Genomic DNA, 17839 nt, shown 5'->3' on the forward strand with positions numbered 1-17839 from the left:
TGGCCCCACCAGCCACACTCGCTCTCCCACTCAGACGCACTGGGCATCTCTACTGTCCAGTACGGCTCTGGTGCATCATCGCAGTCCAGGGAGGTAGAGGGAGCTGCAGGCATCCTACTAGGATCCACCTTATCCTGTGCTGCCTCGTTCATGCCACGAAGAACAGAAACACAGAGAGTCTATGGAGACCAGTGAGATTATACCTGCTCTCCAACTTCGTCCAGCCCACTACTACGACCATGGGCCCTGGGGTGGGTCCCTTCTTTCCTCCAAGGAATGGCTTGGATCAACTGGCTTCCCAGGGCACTAGGCTGGGAGACCTGTCTCCAGGTTGCCGCATGTGGCTCCAGGATGGTGCTGGGCAGTCTGGGCAGGAGTGTGGGTGTGGGGTGAGCTGAAAAATGACCGCATTCACCAAACAGAAGCTGCTCCCCTGAGGCTTCCCAGAGCCTTAGAAAGTGATGGGGTGGCCCATCAATGCCGCTGGCCCCTGGCCAACCACTGGCTGAGGGTCTGCTCACCTGTATCCAGCCAGGATGTTCATGAGTGTGGACTTCCCAGCCCCAGAAGGACCCATGATGGCCACCAGCTCTCCACTGTTGAACTTTCCAGAAATGCCCTTCAAAAGGGTCTTGTATCCTGTGAAAAAAGGATCATGTTCATTTCCAGCCATCCCAGGACATAGTGGCTCTGTCCCCAGCGCTACAGAGGCAAACACAGAGCATGTAATTGCAGACCCAAGGCCACAGGCCAGGGTTTTCACCCCACAGTATTTATAAAAACGCTGAGTTCTGGGCACGAAAATGGACCTCCTGTCCTTTAGATGCCTCTGCCTACTTTCTCAGTTGCATTTCATGGGTTATATTAGTGATAAGTACCAGTGGGTGTACAATGGCTGTAGCATTTACAAGGCCCTTTCCTGGACATCACCTAGGGCAGCCATCCCTAACCTTTTTGGAACCAGGGACCAGTTCGGTGGAGGACAATTTTTTCCACGAACCATGGGGTAGGGGATGGTTTGGGGATGATTCAAGCACATTAATTGTGCACTTTCTTGCTATTGATATTATTATTACATCAGCCCCACCTCAGATCATCAGGCGTTAGATCCCAGAGGCTGGGGACCCCTGATCTCGGGTATGAGGAATCCATATGACTTATCTATTTAAAATCTATATTGGTATAAATTATTTATATAGAATTTATCCACATTTGTAATTAAATGTTTCACATGCTAATAATTCATTACTAATTGAAAGTTTATCATTTTGCAGTTATACCACATTGCTCTGGACTTTCTGCCAAATCTCCATCAAAGAGCCTTGTGAAAGGGCAAAAAAAGAACTACACATGCCAGACAGTCATGTTACTTCTTTTCAAGCAGACGGTTGAAGATCTTAAAAGATCCCACGTGCCGCAGTGGGACCTGACACAGTCAAATAAATAAATTTTGTTTTTTAAAAAGGAATCAAATAGAGGCAACTAGATTCATCTGAAGATTCCTAATTCAGAGACAGTTCTCATTGAAACATTGAGAAACAATGTTTCTCAGAGAAACATTGCCAGGACATGCCCTTAAATGATCAGAATTGGGCAAATTCAGCATTCTGGTTCCCCACGCAGAGCTGAAAGGGGCCTGATGAGGACAGGGCCTTTTGGGTACCTGACGAGCCCCTAGTGACTCCCCAGGCCCCAAACCCATGTTTACTCAAACCCCAGCCTGGGTCTAGGTCTCGGCATCTTCTCCCAGTGGCCTCTCTTCTTTCACAGATGGGAACCCCAAACCCCCACTTGTCACCAGGTGCCTCCCTGATTTGAATGGGGAGTCAGTCCCTGAGGACTTTTTAATCAGGCCGAGAGAAGCAAAGGGCAGGAAGCTTGCAGCCTTGCGACTTGACTCATTATGGGGAGTGGAGGTCACCAGGGAGACCTGAGACAGTCATCCTGGGGGGAAGGGACCGAGTGGCAGATGGACAGGTTGAGGGGTATCTGGGAGAGCCGCTTAGGTCCGCAGGCAAGTCAGATTCTTGCCACTGGGATGTCAGTGATGGCAGGTGGACAGACACACAGCAGGGAAGCCAAAGAACACAAGGGTAGGGGTCAGCGACCCTGAAAGGTTACACCTGCCCAGCCGTGGACACAGATGGAAGAGCTGGGGGACAGCAGGGACCCCCCCCCCACGGTGGGTATAGCCCCAGACTGGGCTCTGTCCACATGGGAGGGAGCTCTGTGGAGGGGGACCCCAGGGGACTGGTGTGACATCACCGAGAGAGCACTAATGCCAGGCATCTGCTCATTACTGGTCTCCTGGGAGGTGCAGGCAGCTTTGGGGTTACTCCAGTGCAAACCTTCCTTCAGCTCTGTGCTTCCCTGAGTTCAGAACTAGCCAACCCCCAGCTGGTCCCCTGAAAACCGGGGCTGCCCGAGGAGGTATGGGGTGGCTAAGTTGACCACCAGCCACTTGGAGGTCATGTACATTCTGGATCATGATGCCTGAGGGCAGTCTTGCCATGGGGGTCTGTGAGGCCCCTTCCCTCGGGCAGGGGACCATGGGAGCTGCTCTCTTTGGGACCCTTGATGATGGGGTCCACACGAGGGCACTGGATAATAGTAACACTTCCAGGGACCTCACACAGGCTGTGATGCCCATGGCCAGGATGCCAGGAACAGACCCGAGTCTGGGACCTGGGGGAAGCATCAGCCTTTCAGGGGAAAAGGCAGACATACGGGGTATAGACTGTGGTCTTGTCATTCACAGCCACCAGCTTAGAACTGGGGGTCTGACTGTGGACCCCGGGCTAAACCAACACACCTGGAGCCGAAGGAGTTATCTGCCTCCCAGCCCATTCCTAGGAGGGGGCGTGGGCTCCCAGGGGGACGGGGAGGGACATGACGCAGAGCTGGCTGGCCAAGAAGTGTCCCTGTGTGTGCTCCACCCTCTTGGGCACCGCGTTTATATCAGAAGCCTGCTTTTCTTTTAAAACGACAGACCTGTATTTGGGATTGAAGGTGACACTGGACTCAGAAGTCCAGGAGGCATCCCCCTGCACCCACCCTGGATGGGCCAGGATGGGAGAACAGGGCGTGCTCTGCACTGGCCGAGGGCTGGGGCACCAATGGGGGGCACTCCTGTTAGAGTTGAGTGTGTGAGCGAGTTGGTGAACACAAATGCATCCCTGTGCTTAGTCACTCAGTTGTGCCTGACTCTTTGCGACTCAGTGGACTGTAGCCTGCCAGGCTCCTCTGTCCATGGGATTCTCCAGGCAAGAATACTGGAGTGGGTTGCCATTTCCTTCTCCAGGTGCATCCCGGTATTTATGTAACGAGCTCGTCCTTCACTGCAGAGTCTGGTGTCTGATCCCCATATAGAAACATGAAATTGAGATGCTCTACCCCACCCCACTCCACCCCCCTGCCCTACTTCCCAGAGGAAGCTCTGCTTGGCCCAGCTTTTGGTATAATGGATAAACCGCCTCCTCCGAGTCTAGAGGTCACTTGTCTACACAGGTGCAGATCCTGGGCTGCTGTTTGGATCTGGCCGGTGAGCACTCAGGGGATTGTAAGCACATACACCTCCTGAGAGGAAGAGCCACCCAGTGCCCATCAGCCCCACACAGGGCATGAGTGCTCTGTCCTTAAAAGGTCCAGCCCCGAAGGCAGGTCAAAACCCAGACCCGGGATGACAGGAGGGATGGAGAGACAGAAACAGAAAGACAGACAAGACAGAGAGATGATAGTGCCTTGGGCACCCATCACAGGGAAGGAAACTCTGCTTAGACCCTGGGTTCAGCGGGGCAGCTTTGCTAGCATCCTCTCAGATGGGAAGGACACGGCCTGAAACGAGAAGCTGGGGACCAACAGTGGGAGTGTTGACCTTGACCTCCTTGACCTCCAACTCCAGGATCGCTGGAGCAGATGTGCTGCTGAGTGGGGGGGGGGTGACACTGGGGGGCAGCAGATGGAAACCCATAGTTTCCAGCCAGCCTGGGCCAGTCTGTCTCACAGCCCTGGATGCTTTACATCGAGGGGATGTTCAGGGGGTCTTCATGGGGAAAAGGACAAAAGTACAATGTGATGTCTGGTCCTGGCTGAAAGCCTAGTTATGCCCCAGCAGTTAGAGGAAATACTATTGTTGGAAGGGTGGCTAGAGCAGGTGCCCAGGGCACGGGAGGACAGAGCATCTGTGGGAGAAGAGAAGCCCAATACAGAGGAGGAACAGACCTGATTGAGAATCCCCACAGCCCCCACAGGCCCACAGGCCCAAGGGCACCCAAGGATCATCTTGCCTGGCTTGTCTTTGGTGTTCAAGAGCAGTCTGTGAGAAGCAAGATTCATTTTCCAGAGTTTTGCTTTACAAATGCCCTTGCTAAGCATGCTGTGTTTTATAAAGACATACCATAACATTTCAAGCAACCCCGTGGCTCCACTAAACTCAGAATTGGTTGACAGACCCTGTGCCGTGCCCAGCGGGTATTAGGAAGGAAAACCATGAGAGTAAACCCGTAAAGGCTTTCTCCATAAACACCGCTGAGGACGTGAAAATGAAGCCAACTGGAGGTGACTTTTCCACAATCTAATCCTTTCTCCAAAATCACTATGGATGGTGACTGCAGCCGTGAAACTAAAAGACACTTGCTCCTTGGAAGAAAAGCTATGACACACCTAGACAGCATATTCAAAAGCAGAGCTATCACTTTGCTGACAAAGGTCTGTGTAGACAAAGCTATGGTTTTTCCAGTAGTCCTGTACAGATGTGAAATTTGGATCATAAAGAAGGCTGGACACGGAAGAATTGATGCTTTCGAATTGTGGTGATGGAGAAGACTCTTGAGAGTCCCTTGGACTGTAAGGAGATCAAACCAGTTAATCCTAAAGGAAATCAACCCTGAATATTCATTGGAAGGACCGATGCTGAAGCTGAAGCTCCAACACTTTGGCCACTTGATGCAAAGAGTCAAGTGGCTGGAAAAGACTCTGATGCCAGGAAAGATTGGAGGCAGAAGGAGAAGGGCACAGCGAATGAGATGGTTGGATAGCATCTCCCACTCAGAGGACATGAATCTGAGCAAACTCCAGGAGGCAGTGAAGGGCAGGGAAGCCTGGCATGCTGCAGTCTATGGAGTCACAAAGAGTAGGAGCAACTGAACCACAAAAACAAATCCTTTCCAAGGGGAACTGAGATATGTTCAGAACATCCACAGTCCATTCAGCACCCGCCTGGTGGGGCTGTATTTATCTATAAAAAGCGGAGATAAAGATGCTTGTTAACAGTTTGCATGAAGCGAAAACTGAAGGCTCTGTTATACCTGCAGTGAGTTACTCTTACAACGTTAGCAATTCGGAAAGAGCCTGTCCGGACATTCTGCATTTGGGGAATGAAGGACACTCTGAGCAGGCTACTTTTAAAGACAATGCCCATCCACCAAACCGAGTGCCCAAGGGGAGCCTGAAATCTGATACCTGCCCCCCAATGCACCCCTCCTTCTGCCTCCTGACCCCCTCAGCTCCAGGAAGACATAAGCAGAGCCATCTTCTGAAGCTCCACGTCCTACGTGTGCAGTGGTGCCTGGCGTGTAGTGGTCACTGAGAAAGTGTCTATGACATTAATAATCAGAAGGTGAGCTCTTTGCACAGGTGAGCTCAGAGTGATGGCCAGTATCTCAGGCACAGCCATTTGGATGTCACTTCTTTCCAAGCCACCTCCAACATGACCAGACCCCTCTGGTGAGTGTTGGGCTAGCAGGATATGGCCAGGAGCTTGTGGAGGACCAGCGGCCTGGATGGTCTCCAAGATTAACCCACCGAGCGGGCACTGCCTTAGGGATGGGCACTGTTGCCCCTCTGTGTCACATCCCTCTGTGTTATACACCCAGTCGTCTGTAAACTCTTACGTACTAGCAGTCAAAATGTGCATGTTTCTATCACTTCCGAGGAATCCCTTTTGATGCAAATTTTACCAAAATAAAGAAAGTGTGTGTGTGTGTTAGTCACTCAGTCGTGTTGGACTCCTTGTGACTCCATGGACTGCAGCCTACTAGGCTCCTCTGTCCATGGAATTCTCCAGGCAGGAATACTAGAACTGGTTGCCATTCCCTTCTCCAGGGGATCTTCCCAACCCAGGGATCAAACTTGGGTTTCCTACATTGAAGGTGGATTCTTTACCATCTGAGCCACCAGGGAAGCCCGACATATAGAATAGAGAGAGGAAAGGGAACACATCGGTAGTGTACACATGGCTCCGTATACCTCCCGCAGACGGAACCACCCAAGGAGCAAGCCCTGAGATCAAGAAATGGGATCCACAGAGCTTCTGGAGGGTCCTCAGGCCCCCTGTCATCACTTCAGTGTGGGAATTGCTTTTGAATCTTAAGCAGAACCCCTGGGCTGTTGAGTTTTAATCAGGGAAACACCTTTCCCAAACAGAGGGAAAAACCGGTAATTTCCTCCCTTGGAAATGCAGACAGCTCTCCTTTGCTATGGAAAAATTAAGAAACACCCCTTAGACCTTAGACGGGAAATTGCTCCTTTGTCCCCCACCCCCACCCCACATGGGGAGTACCTGTTTGAAGGCCTGTGACCCCAGCCTGGTGGTGGGATACCCTTCCCCCAACTTGGCCAGACAGCAGCCCCTGGGATGAGCTAACTCTTGTCCAGAATGCACCTCAGGAAGTGAAGTGAAAGTCGCTCAGTTGTTACCAACTCTTTGCGACTCCATGGACTGATGCAATTCTCCAGGCAAGGATACTGGAGTGGGTAGCCTTTCTCTTCTCCAGGGGATCTCCCCAACCCAGGGATCAAATCCAGGTCTCCCACATTGCGGGCAGATTCTTTACCAGCTGAGCCACAAAGGAAGCCCCAAGTCAGGATAGCAGGGAGAAACAGCGACTGCCTGCTGTTGCATCCTCTATGTCAACTAACAGTGCGAGAAACGGTGCTTGTCAACACCTCCGAGCTTCTGTAAGGCCGGCTGGGTCCCGGCATGGATTTTTTCACTCTAGAAACCTGCCCCTGAAGGAGGGGTTGGGAACAGCCCCCCACCCCTCGGGAAGCGTCAGCCCTGGGCACCCTCATCTGGGTCAGTACGGGCCAGCTCTGCAGTGTGTCCATCTTCATGCCCCACAGCAGGCTGAGTCCCGGATGCTCTCCGTATAGCGCACAAGAGGAGAAGCCAGGGCTCAGAGAGGGTTCATGACCTGCCTGAGGCCACACAGTGGCTGAGCAGAGAACCCAACATTCCAACCACTTCTCTGCCCAACCCCAGAGTGGCTAAGAACCTCTGCCAGTGCGGGGAAGTGCAGCTGGGGGGTTCAGGCAGCCAGCTCCCCCCACCCCACTCTCCCTCCACATGCAGGCTTGCTCCCAATGAATCCCAAGCATGTGTGCGCTAAGTCACTTCAGTTGTGTCCGACTCTTTGTGACGCTATGGACTGTAGCCTGTCAGGTTCCCCCGTCCATGGGATTTTCCAGGCTAGAATACTGTAGTGGGTTGCCATTTCCTTCTCTGGGGGATCTTCCCGACCCAGGGATCGAACTCACATTTCTTGTGTCTCCTGCATTAACAGGCGATTTCTTTACCACTAGCACCACCTGGGAAGCCCTAATGAATCCCCAAGGTCAGCTCAATTCGGGAATGCGCGTTCAGTCTGCTGTTGCAAGAAATATTTAACAGAGGATAGGAATAAACATACACCTTCCGCCTCAAACACGAGATGCCCTTGGTCAGCAAAGGCCACGTGTGCCACCCGGGTACTAGCAGCCTCTCCCAGTGTTGATGTGGGAAGATGCTATGGGAGCCAGGCCCCTAGCCCCTCTGTGGCTCCAAAGAGCTCCCAACTTGACCAATCACCTCTCATCCTTCAAATTCTTTTTCACTTTGTGAAACATTCTTGAGTTTGTTTTGCTTTGTTTTTTCAATAAAGAAAACCGAAAGGTCTTGCCAGGACATGGGAAGCTTCTTTGGTCTGGGGGGAGCTCAAGCCCCGCTTCTGAAAGGACCTCTCGCTGGGAGTGGGGTCTGTCCTCCAACCCAAGTGGATGCTCCCAGCCCCTCCTTGTCATAAAACCCTCTGCTGGGGAAGAGCAACACACAGACCTGTGTAGGGGGTCCGGAGCAGCAGTGTTGCTGACACATCGGGGTCTGCCGCCCCTCAACACCATCAGGCCCCCGACCCTGTTACTTGCAGAAAATGACAAGCAGCTTGTCCTTCATCTCCAGCTCCAGGGGCCTGCTCACTCAAGTTTCATTTAACAAGCTTCGGGCTTTTTAACAAGGGCTGGCTTTTCTAGGGAGATCCCAAGGTCAGTCCGTCTGTTTTCAAGCTCACCACACAGAGGTCAGTGGCGTAGGTGGGCTGGCTGGAAGTCCAAGGCCACAGCAGCAGCTCGGCACTCAGACCCCTCCAGGGGGTAAGTGTGCCGTAAAAATACTGTGCTCAGACCACAGGGACCACAGCTAGCATGAGTCTCGGATCTCCCTGGTGGTCCAGGGCTTGGGAATCTGACTGTCGACGCAGAAGAACGTGGGTTCCATCCCTGGTTCAGGAAGCACCACGTGTCACGGGACAACTAAGCCCGTGTGCCATAATTACTGAAGCCCGCACACCCGAGAGCCCATTCTCCACCACAAGAGAAGCCACCGCAATGAGAAGGTCACGTATCAAACTAGGGAACATCTGCATTCGGCAATGAAGACCCACCACAGCCATAAATAAATAAATATCTTGGGGGGAAAGAAAAAAGGTAAGTCTCATCACAGAGAAGGGTCCTCGATGGACAGAGAGATGCTGCCTGCAGGAGAGAGAGGAATAGAACTGCCCATATTCCCCTCCACACCCCGACCCGGTCCCCTCTCAACAGCCCCCAGGGTCCCCACACCCATCAGCCATGCTCCAGGACAGAGTCTCAGATCCTGCAGTCCGTATCCTCATTGGGAGACCTCCCCTCACACAGGAACAATAAGACACAGACCCAACCACCCACTCTAACCCCGCTCCCGTCTCCACACACCCAAGAGGTCAGTTTTCCAAATAAGAACCCAGACCACTGTCATCATTGACCATCTGACCACCAGGGACATCCAAAATCCCTACAGATGCCTCCTCATCCAGGCCACCTGTAGCTACAAAGAGGCCCCTGAGCTAGTGGGGTGGGTAGGGGTGCCTTGCGCCATCTGAACATGGCTGCTGGGGATTCCATGTAGAAAGGGAGGCAGGAGGACACTGGCGACAAGCTGGCAGCTCACATGGAAATGAGGGCCGGGGGACTTTGAGCAAATCCCCATTTCTGGGCTGTCTTTCTATTTGTTCTTTCTGCTAATGGATATTTTCCTGCCATCAGCTCCTCGGCTCCTTGGCAGAGTGGAGGTGGGGGCACAGGGAGGGTGGGCACAGAAACTGACCACCTGTCCTGCCTCTTGCTGTCACCTCTGACACCCCCAGTCAGCGGGAGGAGATCCAGACCCAGGTCTTTAATCACCGGGACTCCATATGTGCATCTCCACATTCCCCCTGCCCCCCTGCAAACAGCAAGCTCTTGGATATTTCGGGCAGCTCTTTTTAATGCTCACAACCCAAAAAGGACCACAGCAAGATCATTCAGAGGGAACACAAGGAAGGGAGAATAGGGACTTGCAGGCACCTCCTGGTTTCAGCACAGTTCATGTGTCACCAAGTGGCAAGACCCTGGCTTGTCAAGTGCTGACAACTCACATCTCAGGCCCTTTGGGAGGAGTCGGGTTCCAGCTCAGCCACCATCGAGCTATGGGACTTGGGCCAGCTCCCAGAAACGCCCACCGCCCAGTCTCTGGTTCCCACCTTGGGGCAGAGGTTAAGTGTCCACTCTAAACATGAGTGGCCAGGTCACCAGCTTTACCCGAGAGGTGACACAGGGTCCTCACCTTCCTCCACGGGCTCATCCAGGAAACCCTGATCCTTTGCCCTTCCTGCCCTGTGAGCCCTGACATGACTGGTGTTAACAGAATAACACACCCAGGATACCATGACCCTCATGTAGTGGGACTGACCGCATGGAGGGAAGCACCTCTGGAGGCCATGACTGTGGGCACCAAATGCAGGCACAATTGCCCGATGGGCACAGAGACATGGTTCCAGCAATCTTGCCAGTCCACAAGATGAGTGACAGTTAGGACAGCAAGGGGCTTCCCTAATAGCTCAGTTGGTAAAGAATCCGCCTGCAATGCAGGAGACCCTGGTTTGATTCCTGGGTCGGGAAGATCCACTGGAGAAGGGATAGCCTATCCCATTCAGTATTCTTGGGCTTCCCCTATGGCTCAGCTGGTAAAGAATCTGCCTGTGATGTGGGAGACCTGGGTTCAATCTCTGGGTTTGTTAGATCCACTGGAGAAGGGAAAGGCTACCCATTCTAGTATTCTTGTCTGGAGAATTCCATGGACTGTATAGTCCATGGGGTCGCAAAGAGTTGGACACAACTGAGTGACTTTCACTTTCACTTTAGGAGAGCAAGAGCAAACAATGGCTGACTCCTCAAAAGCCGCACCAGCTTGGGTCACCTCCATTGTTCCCTGGGCCAACATGACGCCCCCACCAGGGAGGACCCTAGGAAGTGCTCCTTGAATGACTGGTTGGATGGCGGCGATGACAGGGCTCAAACCCTGCAGACTAGGAGTTGGCAACTCATCTCTTTAAGGGCTAGATCATCAATATTTTAGGCTCTGCAGGACACACAGCCTGTCACAACCACTCAGCTCTGTGGTTTTTACCACAAAAGCAGCTAGATGAAATGAACGGATGTGACAGCATCCGGATGAAGCTCTACTTAAAGAACCAGGAGGTGGGGTGAGGGGTCTGGTCCCCAGGGCATTGTTGCCAGCCCTGCCCTAGGACCCTGGAGTACCAGCCATGCTACTTCTGGCCTCGTCATCCCTCTGGGAGGTTGGAGGAAGGCCAGGTAAGGAGGGGGCACAGTTCTGGGGGAGATCAGGAGAGCTGGGGTGTGCCTGGGAGGAAGGCATGCACTTTACACCCAGAAGTGACGAAGAGCACAGCCCCGAACCACAAGTTGCTCTGGAGGGCATGGGTCTCCAGAATTCTAGAATGAACCAGGCTAGCTCAGCCAGCAGAGGGGTGACAGCCTGTGGGTATGCCAGGTGCTAGGAAAGCTTTGGGTTGGCTCTTCTCCCATCCCTCCCAGACTTCCCATCATGCCACCCGTCAGGAGTACCACCGGAGCCATGGCTTTGAGGGCCACCTGCAGGCCCCTCATCAGAAGCCCCGAGGGCAGGCACTAGCAGCTGCCCTAATCCCATGACCCTTCTTTAATAGGACGTCCCAGCCCACGTCTCCAAAGCTTACCAGGAACAGCAATGTCACCCACAAGTTGTCATGTGCCATCTATCTCTACAAGGGTCAAATCAGGAGCTGCTACAGCTGCTGACCTTCAGCAGCCACTAAAGGAGTTCAGGGTGGAGATCAGGAATGCAGCATCAGTGCTCTGGGAAAAACTGGCAGAACAGGTCTTCTCACAGTTAGATATTTTCAGGAGAAGATTTTTTTGAGCCTAATTCTTTTATCTCCTTGTATCTAGAAAAATGTTAAAATCCTTTCTGGTGATGACTGTTCCCCATGATTAGCAGAAACCTTCTGCTAAAAATATGTGGTTAATTGCATGTACTCACCTTTCACCAAAATCACATACATACTGACCTCCTCCCCTGATTCTTTGGAGCAGTTTCTCAGAGCTATCTGAGGTGCTGTCTCCCAGGCTGCAGTCCTCATTTTGCCCCAAATAAAACTTAACTCATAATTGTCACATTGTGCTTTTTTTTTTTTTCCAGTTGACAGCAGAACCATGTTTAGAGCAATCCCCAACTGTAAGCCCCAGAGTAGTTTTCATGCCCAGATCTTGGAGACTAGGGGTGAAGAGAACTCTGGGAGGGAGTGGGGTGGGGTGGGTGGGGTGGGGTGGGAGGGGAGGGGTGAGTGGGATTCACGCTCTGCCTCATTGTGGGAGGTAGAATCATAATCTCCATGGATGTCCACATCCTAGCTCTTGGCATCTGTATGTTGTCTTTGCAGATGGGATTAAATGAAGAATATTTAGATCAAGAGATTATTCAGTATTACCTGGGTGTGGGTGTAGGGGTGGGGGTGGTGCATGATGGTCCAAAATCATCACAAGCGTCTTTATGAGGGAAAGAAGGAGGCAGGAGAGTCAGAGGCAGTGGCAGGAGCTATGAAGATAGACGCATAGAAAAAGAAATTTGAAGATGCTACTCTGTTGACTTTTAAGGTGGAGGAAGAGGCCATGGGACCAGGAACCAAGGTGTCTCCAGAGCAAGAAAAGGAAGGAAAGGATTCTTCCCTGAAGCCTCCAGAAGGAAAAGAAGGAACACAGCCCTGCTAACACTTTAATTTTATATTCTGACCTTTGGAATTTTCAGGTAGCAAATTTGTGAGGTTTTTTTAAAAAAGTTTAAAAAAATGTTTTTGACTGAACTGAAGGGCCTGCAGGATCTTAGTTCCTCAACCAGGAACTGGATCCTTACCCCCTCCAGTGAAAGTGTGGAACCCTAATCTCTGAACCTCCAGGGAAGACCCACAGATTTGTGTGTTTTTAAGCCACCAAGTTTGTAGTAATTTCCATCAGCCACGGGAAATGAACACGCCCACCCTCACACTGCCCACACCAGCAGCATCCCTGCCAGGCCCAGGGGACCACTTCCCTCTGACAATAACTCCTACATGAGCATTACAGAGAAGCTACACTTCTCAGCCGGCAAGCATTCACAAGAGGCAGTGTCCTGAGAAGGAATGTTCTGGAAGTGATGAGAGCTGCTGTCTTGCAGCTTTCCCAGGGGTCCTTCTCCAGTCCAAGGTCCTTCTCAGACTCTCCTGTGCAGCTCATGTGGGCACGAAGCCTGGTTACATCATCTCCAGTACAGGTTTTTTCATGATAAGTTTAAAGGAGCTGGTTATGTGCCACGCAATTAAATACGGAAAGAAAGATAATCGGCCTTGGAGCTTCCAGTGGAGACCTCTGGAAAGGAGGGAGCACAGTGGTAGGAGGAAGCCTGGGGCTCACGACTGGCTGTGCTCATGGCTAGAGAGTGGCCATGCACAGGCTTCCCACCATCTTGGCCTCAGTTTCCCATGAGGAAAGAAAAACTTAGACTTCTCCAAATGTGAGTCACGTGGGACTCTCCTGCTGAACCAAATGTCAGCTGAGGTTAAGGGGCGGGCTCCTACCCAAACAACCAAAGGTCCTGACATCAGGGCCGGAGACACGGAATTCCATCTGCAGACACAATGCTCCCAGCAAACACTGATGTTGAGATCACTGACCTGCAGAGCCTGGCCCAGAATCTTGTCTCAATCTGAAGCAGGTCTTTCATTTCAAAGAGATGTTTTTCAGTTGGTTCTGAACACTGACAACTAAAAAGAAACAAGGGAGCCCAAGCAGATTATAAAGGCAATAAACCTAGATCATTATTTTCAAGTGGATGTGTGCCTTCAATTATTTTTTAATGGTAAAATTTTGCACAGCAGACTCACAGAATCGTCAAGTGACACATTTTCTAGGTCTGCCAAACAAAACTTGCCTAACCCCAGGGCATTGCCTCATGCCACACACATCAGTGATCCCCCACTGCCCAGAACTGAGCTCATTGACTGCATATTTTCTCCGCTGAGAGGCAGAGACATAGGCAGACATTCCTACTCAATGGATGAAAATTAATGTCAATATCACGGGATGTGAAAATTACAGCAATCAAAGGACTGTCTGACCTGGTGAGCATGGAATCCTTCTGGATCCTTCTCCATGCTTGGGAACCAGGAAGGGGAAATGGGATGAATGATGGGAGAGGGAAGTGGGGTAGGGGGAGACACAGAGAAGGCATGTGTGGGCTAGAGGGGCTGCCTCGTTGGCTCAGGAGAGGACGAGTCATGTTCTGATTGGTCAGTCACCTCTGGAAGAGAGTGTAAAGGTTCCCTGTACTTGCCAGTGTTATCCAGTGTGCCTGAGTGCAGGGAGCAATTCAGCCCATAGCACAAGCTCCATCATCTTCGAAATCTCCTTTGCTGGCGTGATGACTTCACTCACTCCTGCCATGCAGGGAGGCACCTGTGGACTGCAGGCATTTCAGTGGCCAGTTCAATCACACCCTTAAGTGTGTGAGATTCCTCTTGACCACAGACTGAAACACATTCCAGTTTCTGGAGTGCTGGATCCAGTGTGGGAGGCAGTGCGCACAGTGGGCAGGCAGCCCAAGTGGGAGGTCTGTCAGAGTCTGGATGTCCCTGCATTGTCTTTCTCAGGGTCACTATCTTGTCCTCACGCTGCCTTGCCACAAGCTTTGGGATGAGGCTGCCTAGAGGAGCAGGATGGATGGAAGGTCCCAGCTCATCCATCCCCAGCACCCAGGAAATACTAGCACATGTCCTGCTAACTCTGCATCTCTCTCCATCAGCCCTGTGTCTCTTTAATGATAACTCCATAAACAACAAGGAATAATTCAGACCAGACGCTGGAAAATACTTCTGCAGAGCCGCCAGCCCCGTGGTCCCCAATATCACTGGCATGTGGGGTCTTCCTGGAGCTTTGAAAGCTATTCTGATGGAGTCGGTCTGGCCCCAGTGGCCCCTCCACCACCCTGGAGCTCAGCCCCTAGTTTGCTGTGTGACCAGGACAAGTTGCTTCAGCTTCCTAGACTCATTTCCTTACCTTGACCTTCAGGGTGTTTGTGAAGACAGAACAAGATCATGTGCTTGAAGGGCATCCAGAGGAGGTAGGTGTGCCCTTCCAGCAGGTAGGGGCTGGAAGAAGCCGTGAAGCTGCAGCTGCAACAGGCACAAAACGCACCTGGTGAACCGCAAGCCACCTGACAGTGACCTTGTCACCTGAAGACGGACAGCTGGGCCACCATCCTCATTCATGTGGACTGAGGACCCTGTGTGCATCCCGGTGCATCTGCAGGGAAGGGACACCCAAAAGAGCATCCACCCCAGGGTTAACATTCTGGACCTGGTTGCTCAAGCCTGTGATCATTTTCAATGAGCCAGAGCCCACTCTTGTTGGAATGTTCCAGAAAGCCTCTAAAGGCTGCTAGGTACAGAGCCCGGTCAGCCCCTGTGAAGAGGAACCTTGACCTCAGCCTCCCTGGGAGCAGGCCTGCCTCTGTTTACACTGTGAGAACTGCTGATTCTCAGTGGGTTAGGGTCCCAGACAACACAGCTGGCACACTGCAGTGACATCATTTCCTGTCGCCAGGCTCTATGGGTCATTAGGAATGACAGCCCCCTGGAGCCAGGACTCCTGGGCTGGGTGCTCAGAGCAGCTGTGATATCAAGAGAACAATGTACTATGCACCTCCAACATGCACACACATATACACCATGCACACACATGCACACACCACGTGCATGCATGTGTACACACACCGTGTGCACACACATACCATGTACACAGGGCAAAGACACCGTGTACACACGTATGTACACATACCATGTACACACATGCCATACATGCATGTGTATACACATCATGTGCATGCACCAGGTAAAACACATATACACACATCCCATGTACATACACGCACACATCCCACGTATATACACGTGTACACACACGCCATGTACACACACACCATGTATATACACATACCACATGTATATACACTATACCATGTACTATACACTACACCATGGATATATACACACCATATACACACATACCATTCACACACACAGCATGTACACACACCCCATGTACACACAAACCATGTACTCACATACCATGTCCACACCCACCATGTACATGCACACACCATGTGCACACACATACCATGCACACACACACACTATGTACACACTGTGTGCATGCACACTATGTACACACACATACCATACACACACACACCGTGTACACACACTCTTGTGTTCCACAGTTGGTCAGTACAGAAGCTCACTGGCAGAGGAGCCCCTGCCCCAGTGCAGATGATGGCTGTCACACCTGCCTGTCAGGCATGAGGCAGCTCTCCATCACTGCAGTATTTTTATCCCTCTAAAAGCAGAACTGATCTTTTTCACAAGCTTCTAAACCTGCTAGAACATTGAAGAAAAAAATCCTTCTGATGACTTAAATTATGCCAAAAGCACTGATAAGGGTGCCAAATAAGCTCCAAGTATCACATCAACCTCAAACTGAAATCAACATGCAGGACCATTTCTACACCCAAGGTCGTGACTTTCCTCTAGATGCCAATGTTGACAAGAGGAGCCCAGCTACACCCCTCCCCACCTCCCCTCCTCCCCTTTCCTTCCCCATCAGTCTGGTCTTGGGCTTCAAAGGGACTCATGGTGAGAACAGACTGCCTTGCTCTCCAGACCCTCTTCCTCCCTCTTTGAGAGTATGCTCAAGGCAAAAAGTACAAGATCCGTGTTCTCAGACACTGATGACATTTCCTCCTTAACCCTGCCTGCGTCTTACCCTAATGCCCAAGGGCCAGCTCATCAGTGCCTCACTTTTCCTTCAGTTCAGTTCAGTCGCTCAGTCATGTCCGACTCCTTGTGACCCCATGGGCTGCAGCACACCAGGCTTCCCTGCTCATCACCAACTCCTGGAGCTTGCTCAAACTCATGTCCGTTGAGCTGGTGATGCCATCCAACCATTTCATCCTCTGTCACCCCCTTCTCCTCCTGCCTTCAATCTTTCCCAGCATCAGGGTCTTTTCCAATGAGTCAATTCTTCACATCAGGTGGCCAAAGTATTGGAGCTTCAGCTTCAGCATCAGTCCTTCCAATGAATATTCAGGACTGATTTCCTTATTAAGTACTTTTTCTTATTAAGGGGCAAAGCTACACCCACAACTCGGACCTCTTTCTTCTTGTTTTTTGCATCTGAAGTAAAAGGGGACTTTTTTTGCTCACAACAATAACAGGAACCATGCCTGGGAAACTGGACCTAAAAACGTCCAAATGGACCTAACCACATGTGAGAGTTTCTGAGCCTGGGGGAAGGGACTACTTGTAAAATGAGGACATTATCGTTCATTCCCAAACTGTGCAAACAGCATATCTTCATCTGCCACCCCCAGTGGATGTCATGGCAGGAAGTCCACTCTGCCTTCGGAACAGCTGGTCGAATTGTCAGGCTGTGAACACTGACCACTGGGCTTTAAGCAGGTGCTCCACTCTGGAAGTCAACCAGGCAACAGACAAGGTGGAAAGTTTTCTGGACGGTTTCCCCAGGGCATGACTTTAAAAGGCTTAAAATGGTCCCCTGGCCACAGCTCAGCAATGCTTTTCATCCTTGTTTCCTCAGAACCTCTCCCTGCATCAGCATCCTAATCTCCCTCCTGCTTTGGGGTCCCTGTCATTCTGCCTGCTCTGACCCCCAGCATCCCAATGCCCTGAACCTCAGCAGAAGCGGCCCCTCACCCTCCTGTCTGCATGGGTTCTGAATTTTGGTGGGCGGTTATCGAATGAGTAAATATGCAAAATGCTGTTCTGTGTCCACAAGCATCCCAAAGAGCCGCCCATAGCTTCCTCTCACCCCCGACTCCACAAGGTTGGAAAATCCACCAACTTAAGAGGCACTCCCACAACACAGGGCTGTTTGCCCGTCCTTCAAAGCCCAGCCACTTGGTGGACAGTGACAAGTCAGGGGCCACTTGACAGAGTCACTGAAATGCAGTATCCTGTTCGTGTTCCCCAGAGAAAAGTCACAGCACCAAGAGTGGTGCCCAGCTGCTGCCACGCGGGCTCCTGGCTTGGGGACAGTGGGGTGTTGACTGCACCTGCCCCATGGGTCCCATCAGATGGAAGTCTCTCTTCCTACTGTGGATGGCTGGCGGTCGGGGGGC

The 17839-nt window shown here is 51.7% G+C and overlaps 1 protein-coding gene across 2 annotated transcripts in view; it reads right to left on the reverse strand.

The window, feature by feature from the left end:
* ABCG1 (ATP-binding cassette, sub-family G (WHITE), member 1) overlaps positions 1 to 17839 on the reverse strand; it is a 60034-nt gene that overhangs the window by 20955 nt on the left and 21240 nt on the right. For both annotated transcript variants that reach the window (XM_010834937.1, XM_010834936.1), the window contains exon 2: positions 522 to 639. In XM_010834937.1, the coding sequence (XP_010833239.1) occupies positions 522 to 639 (118 nt within the window). The remainder of the gene's footprint in view (positions 1 to 521; positions 640 to 17839) is intronic.

Source organism: Bison bison, unplaced genomic scaffold (assembly GCF_000754665.1).
Source record: "Bison bison bison isolate TAMUID 2011002044 unplaced genomic scaffold, Bison_UMD1.0 scf7180017864037, whole genome shotgun sequence".
Taxonomy (NCBI): domain Eukaryota; kingdom Metazoa; phylum Chordata; class Mammalia; order Artiodactyla; family Bovidae; genus Bison; species Bison bison.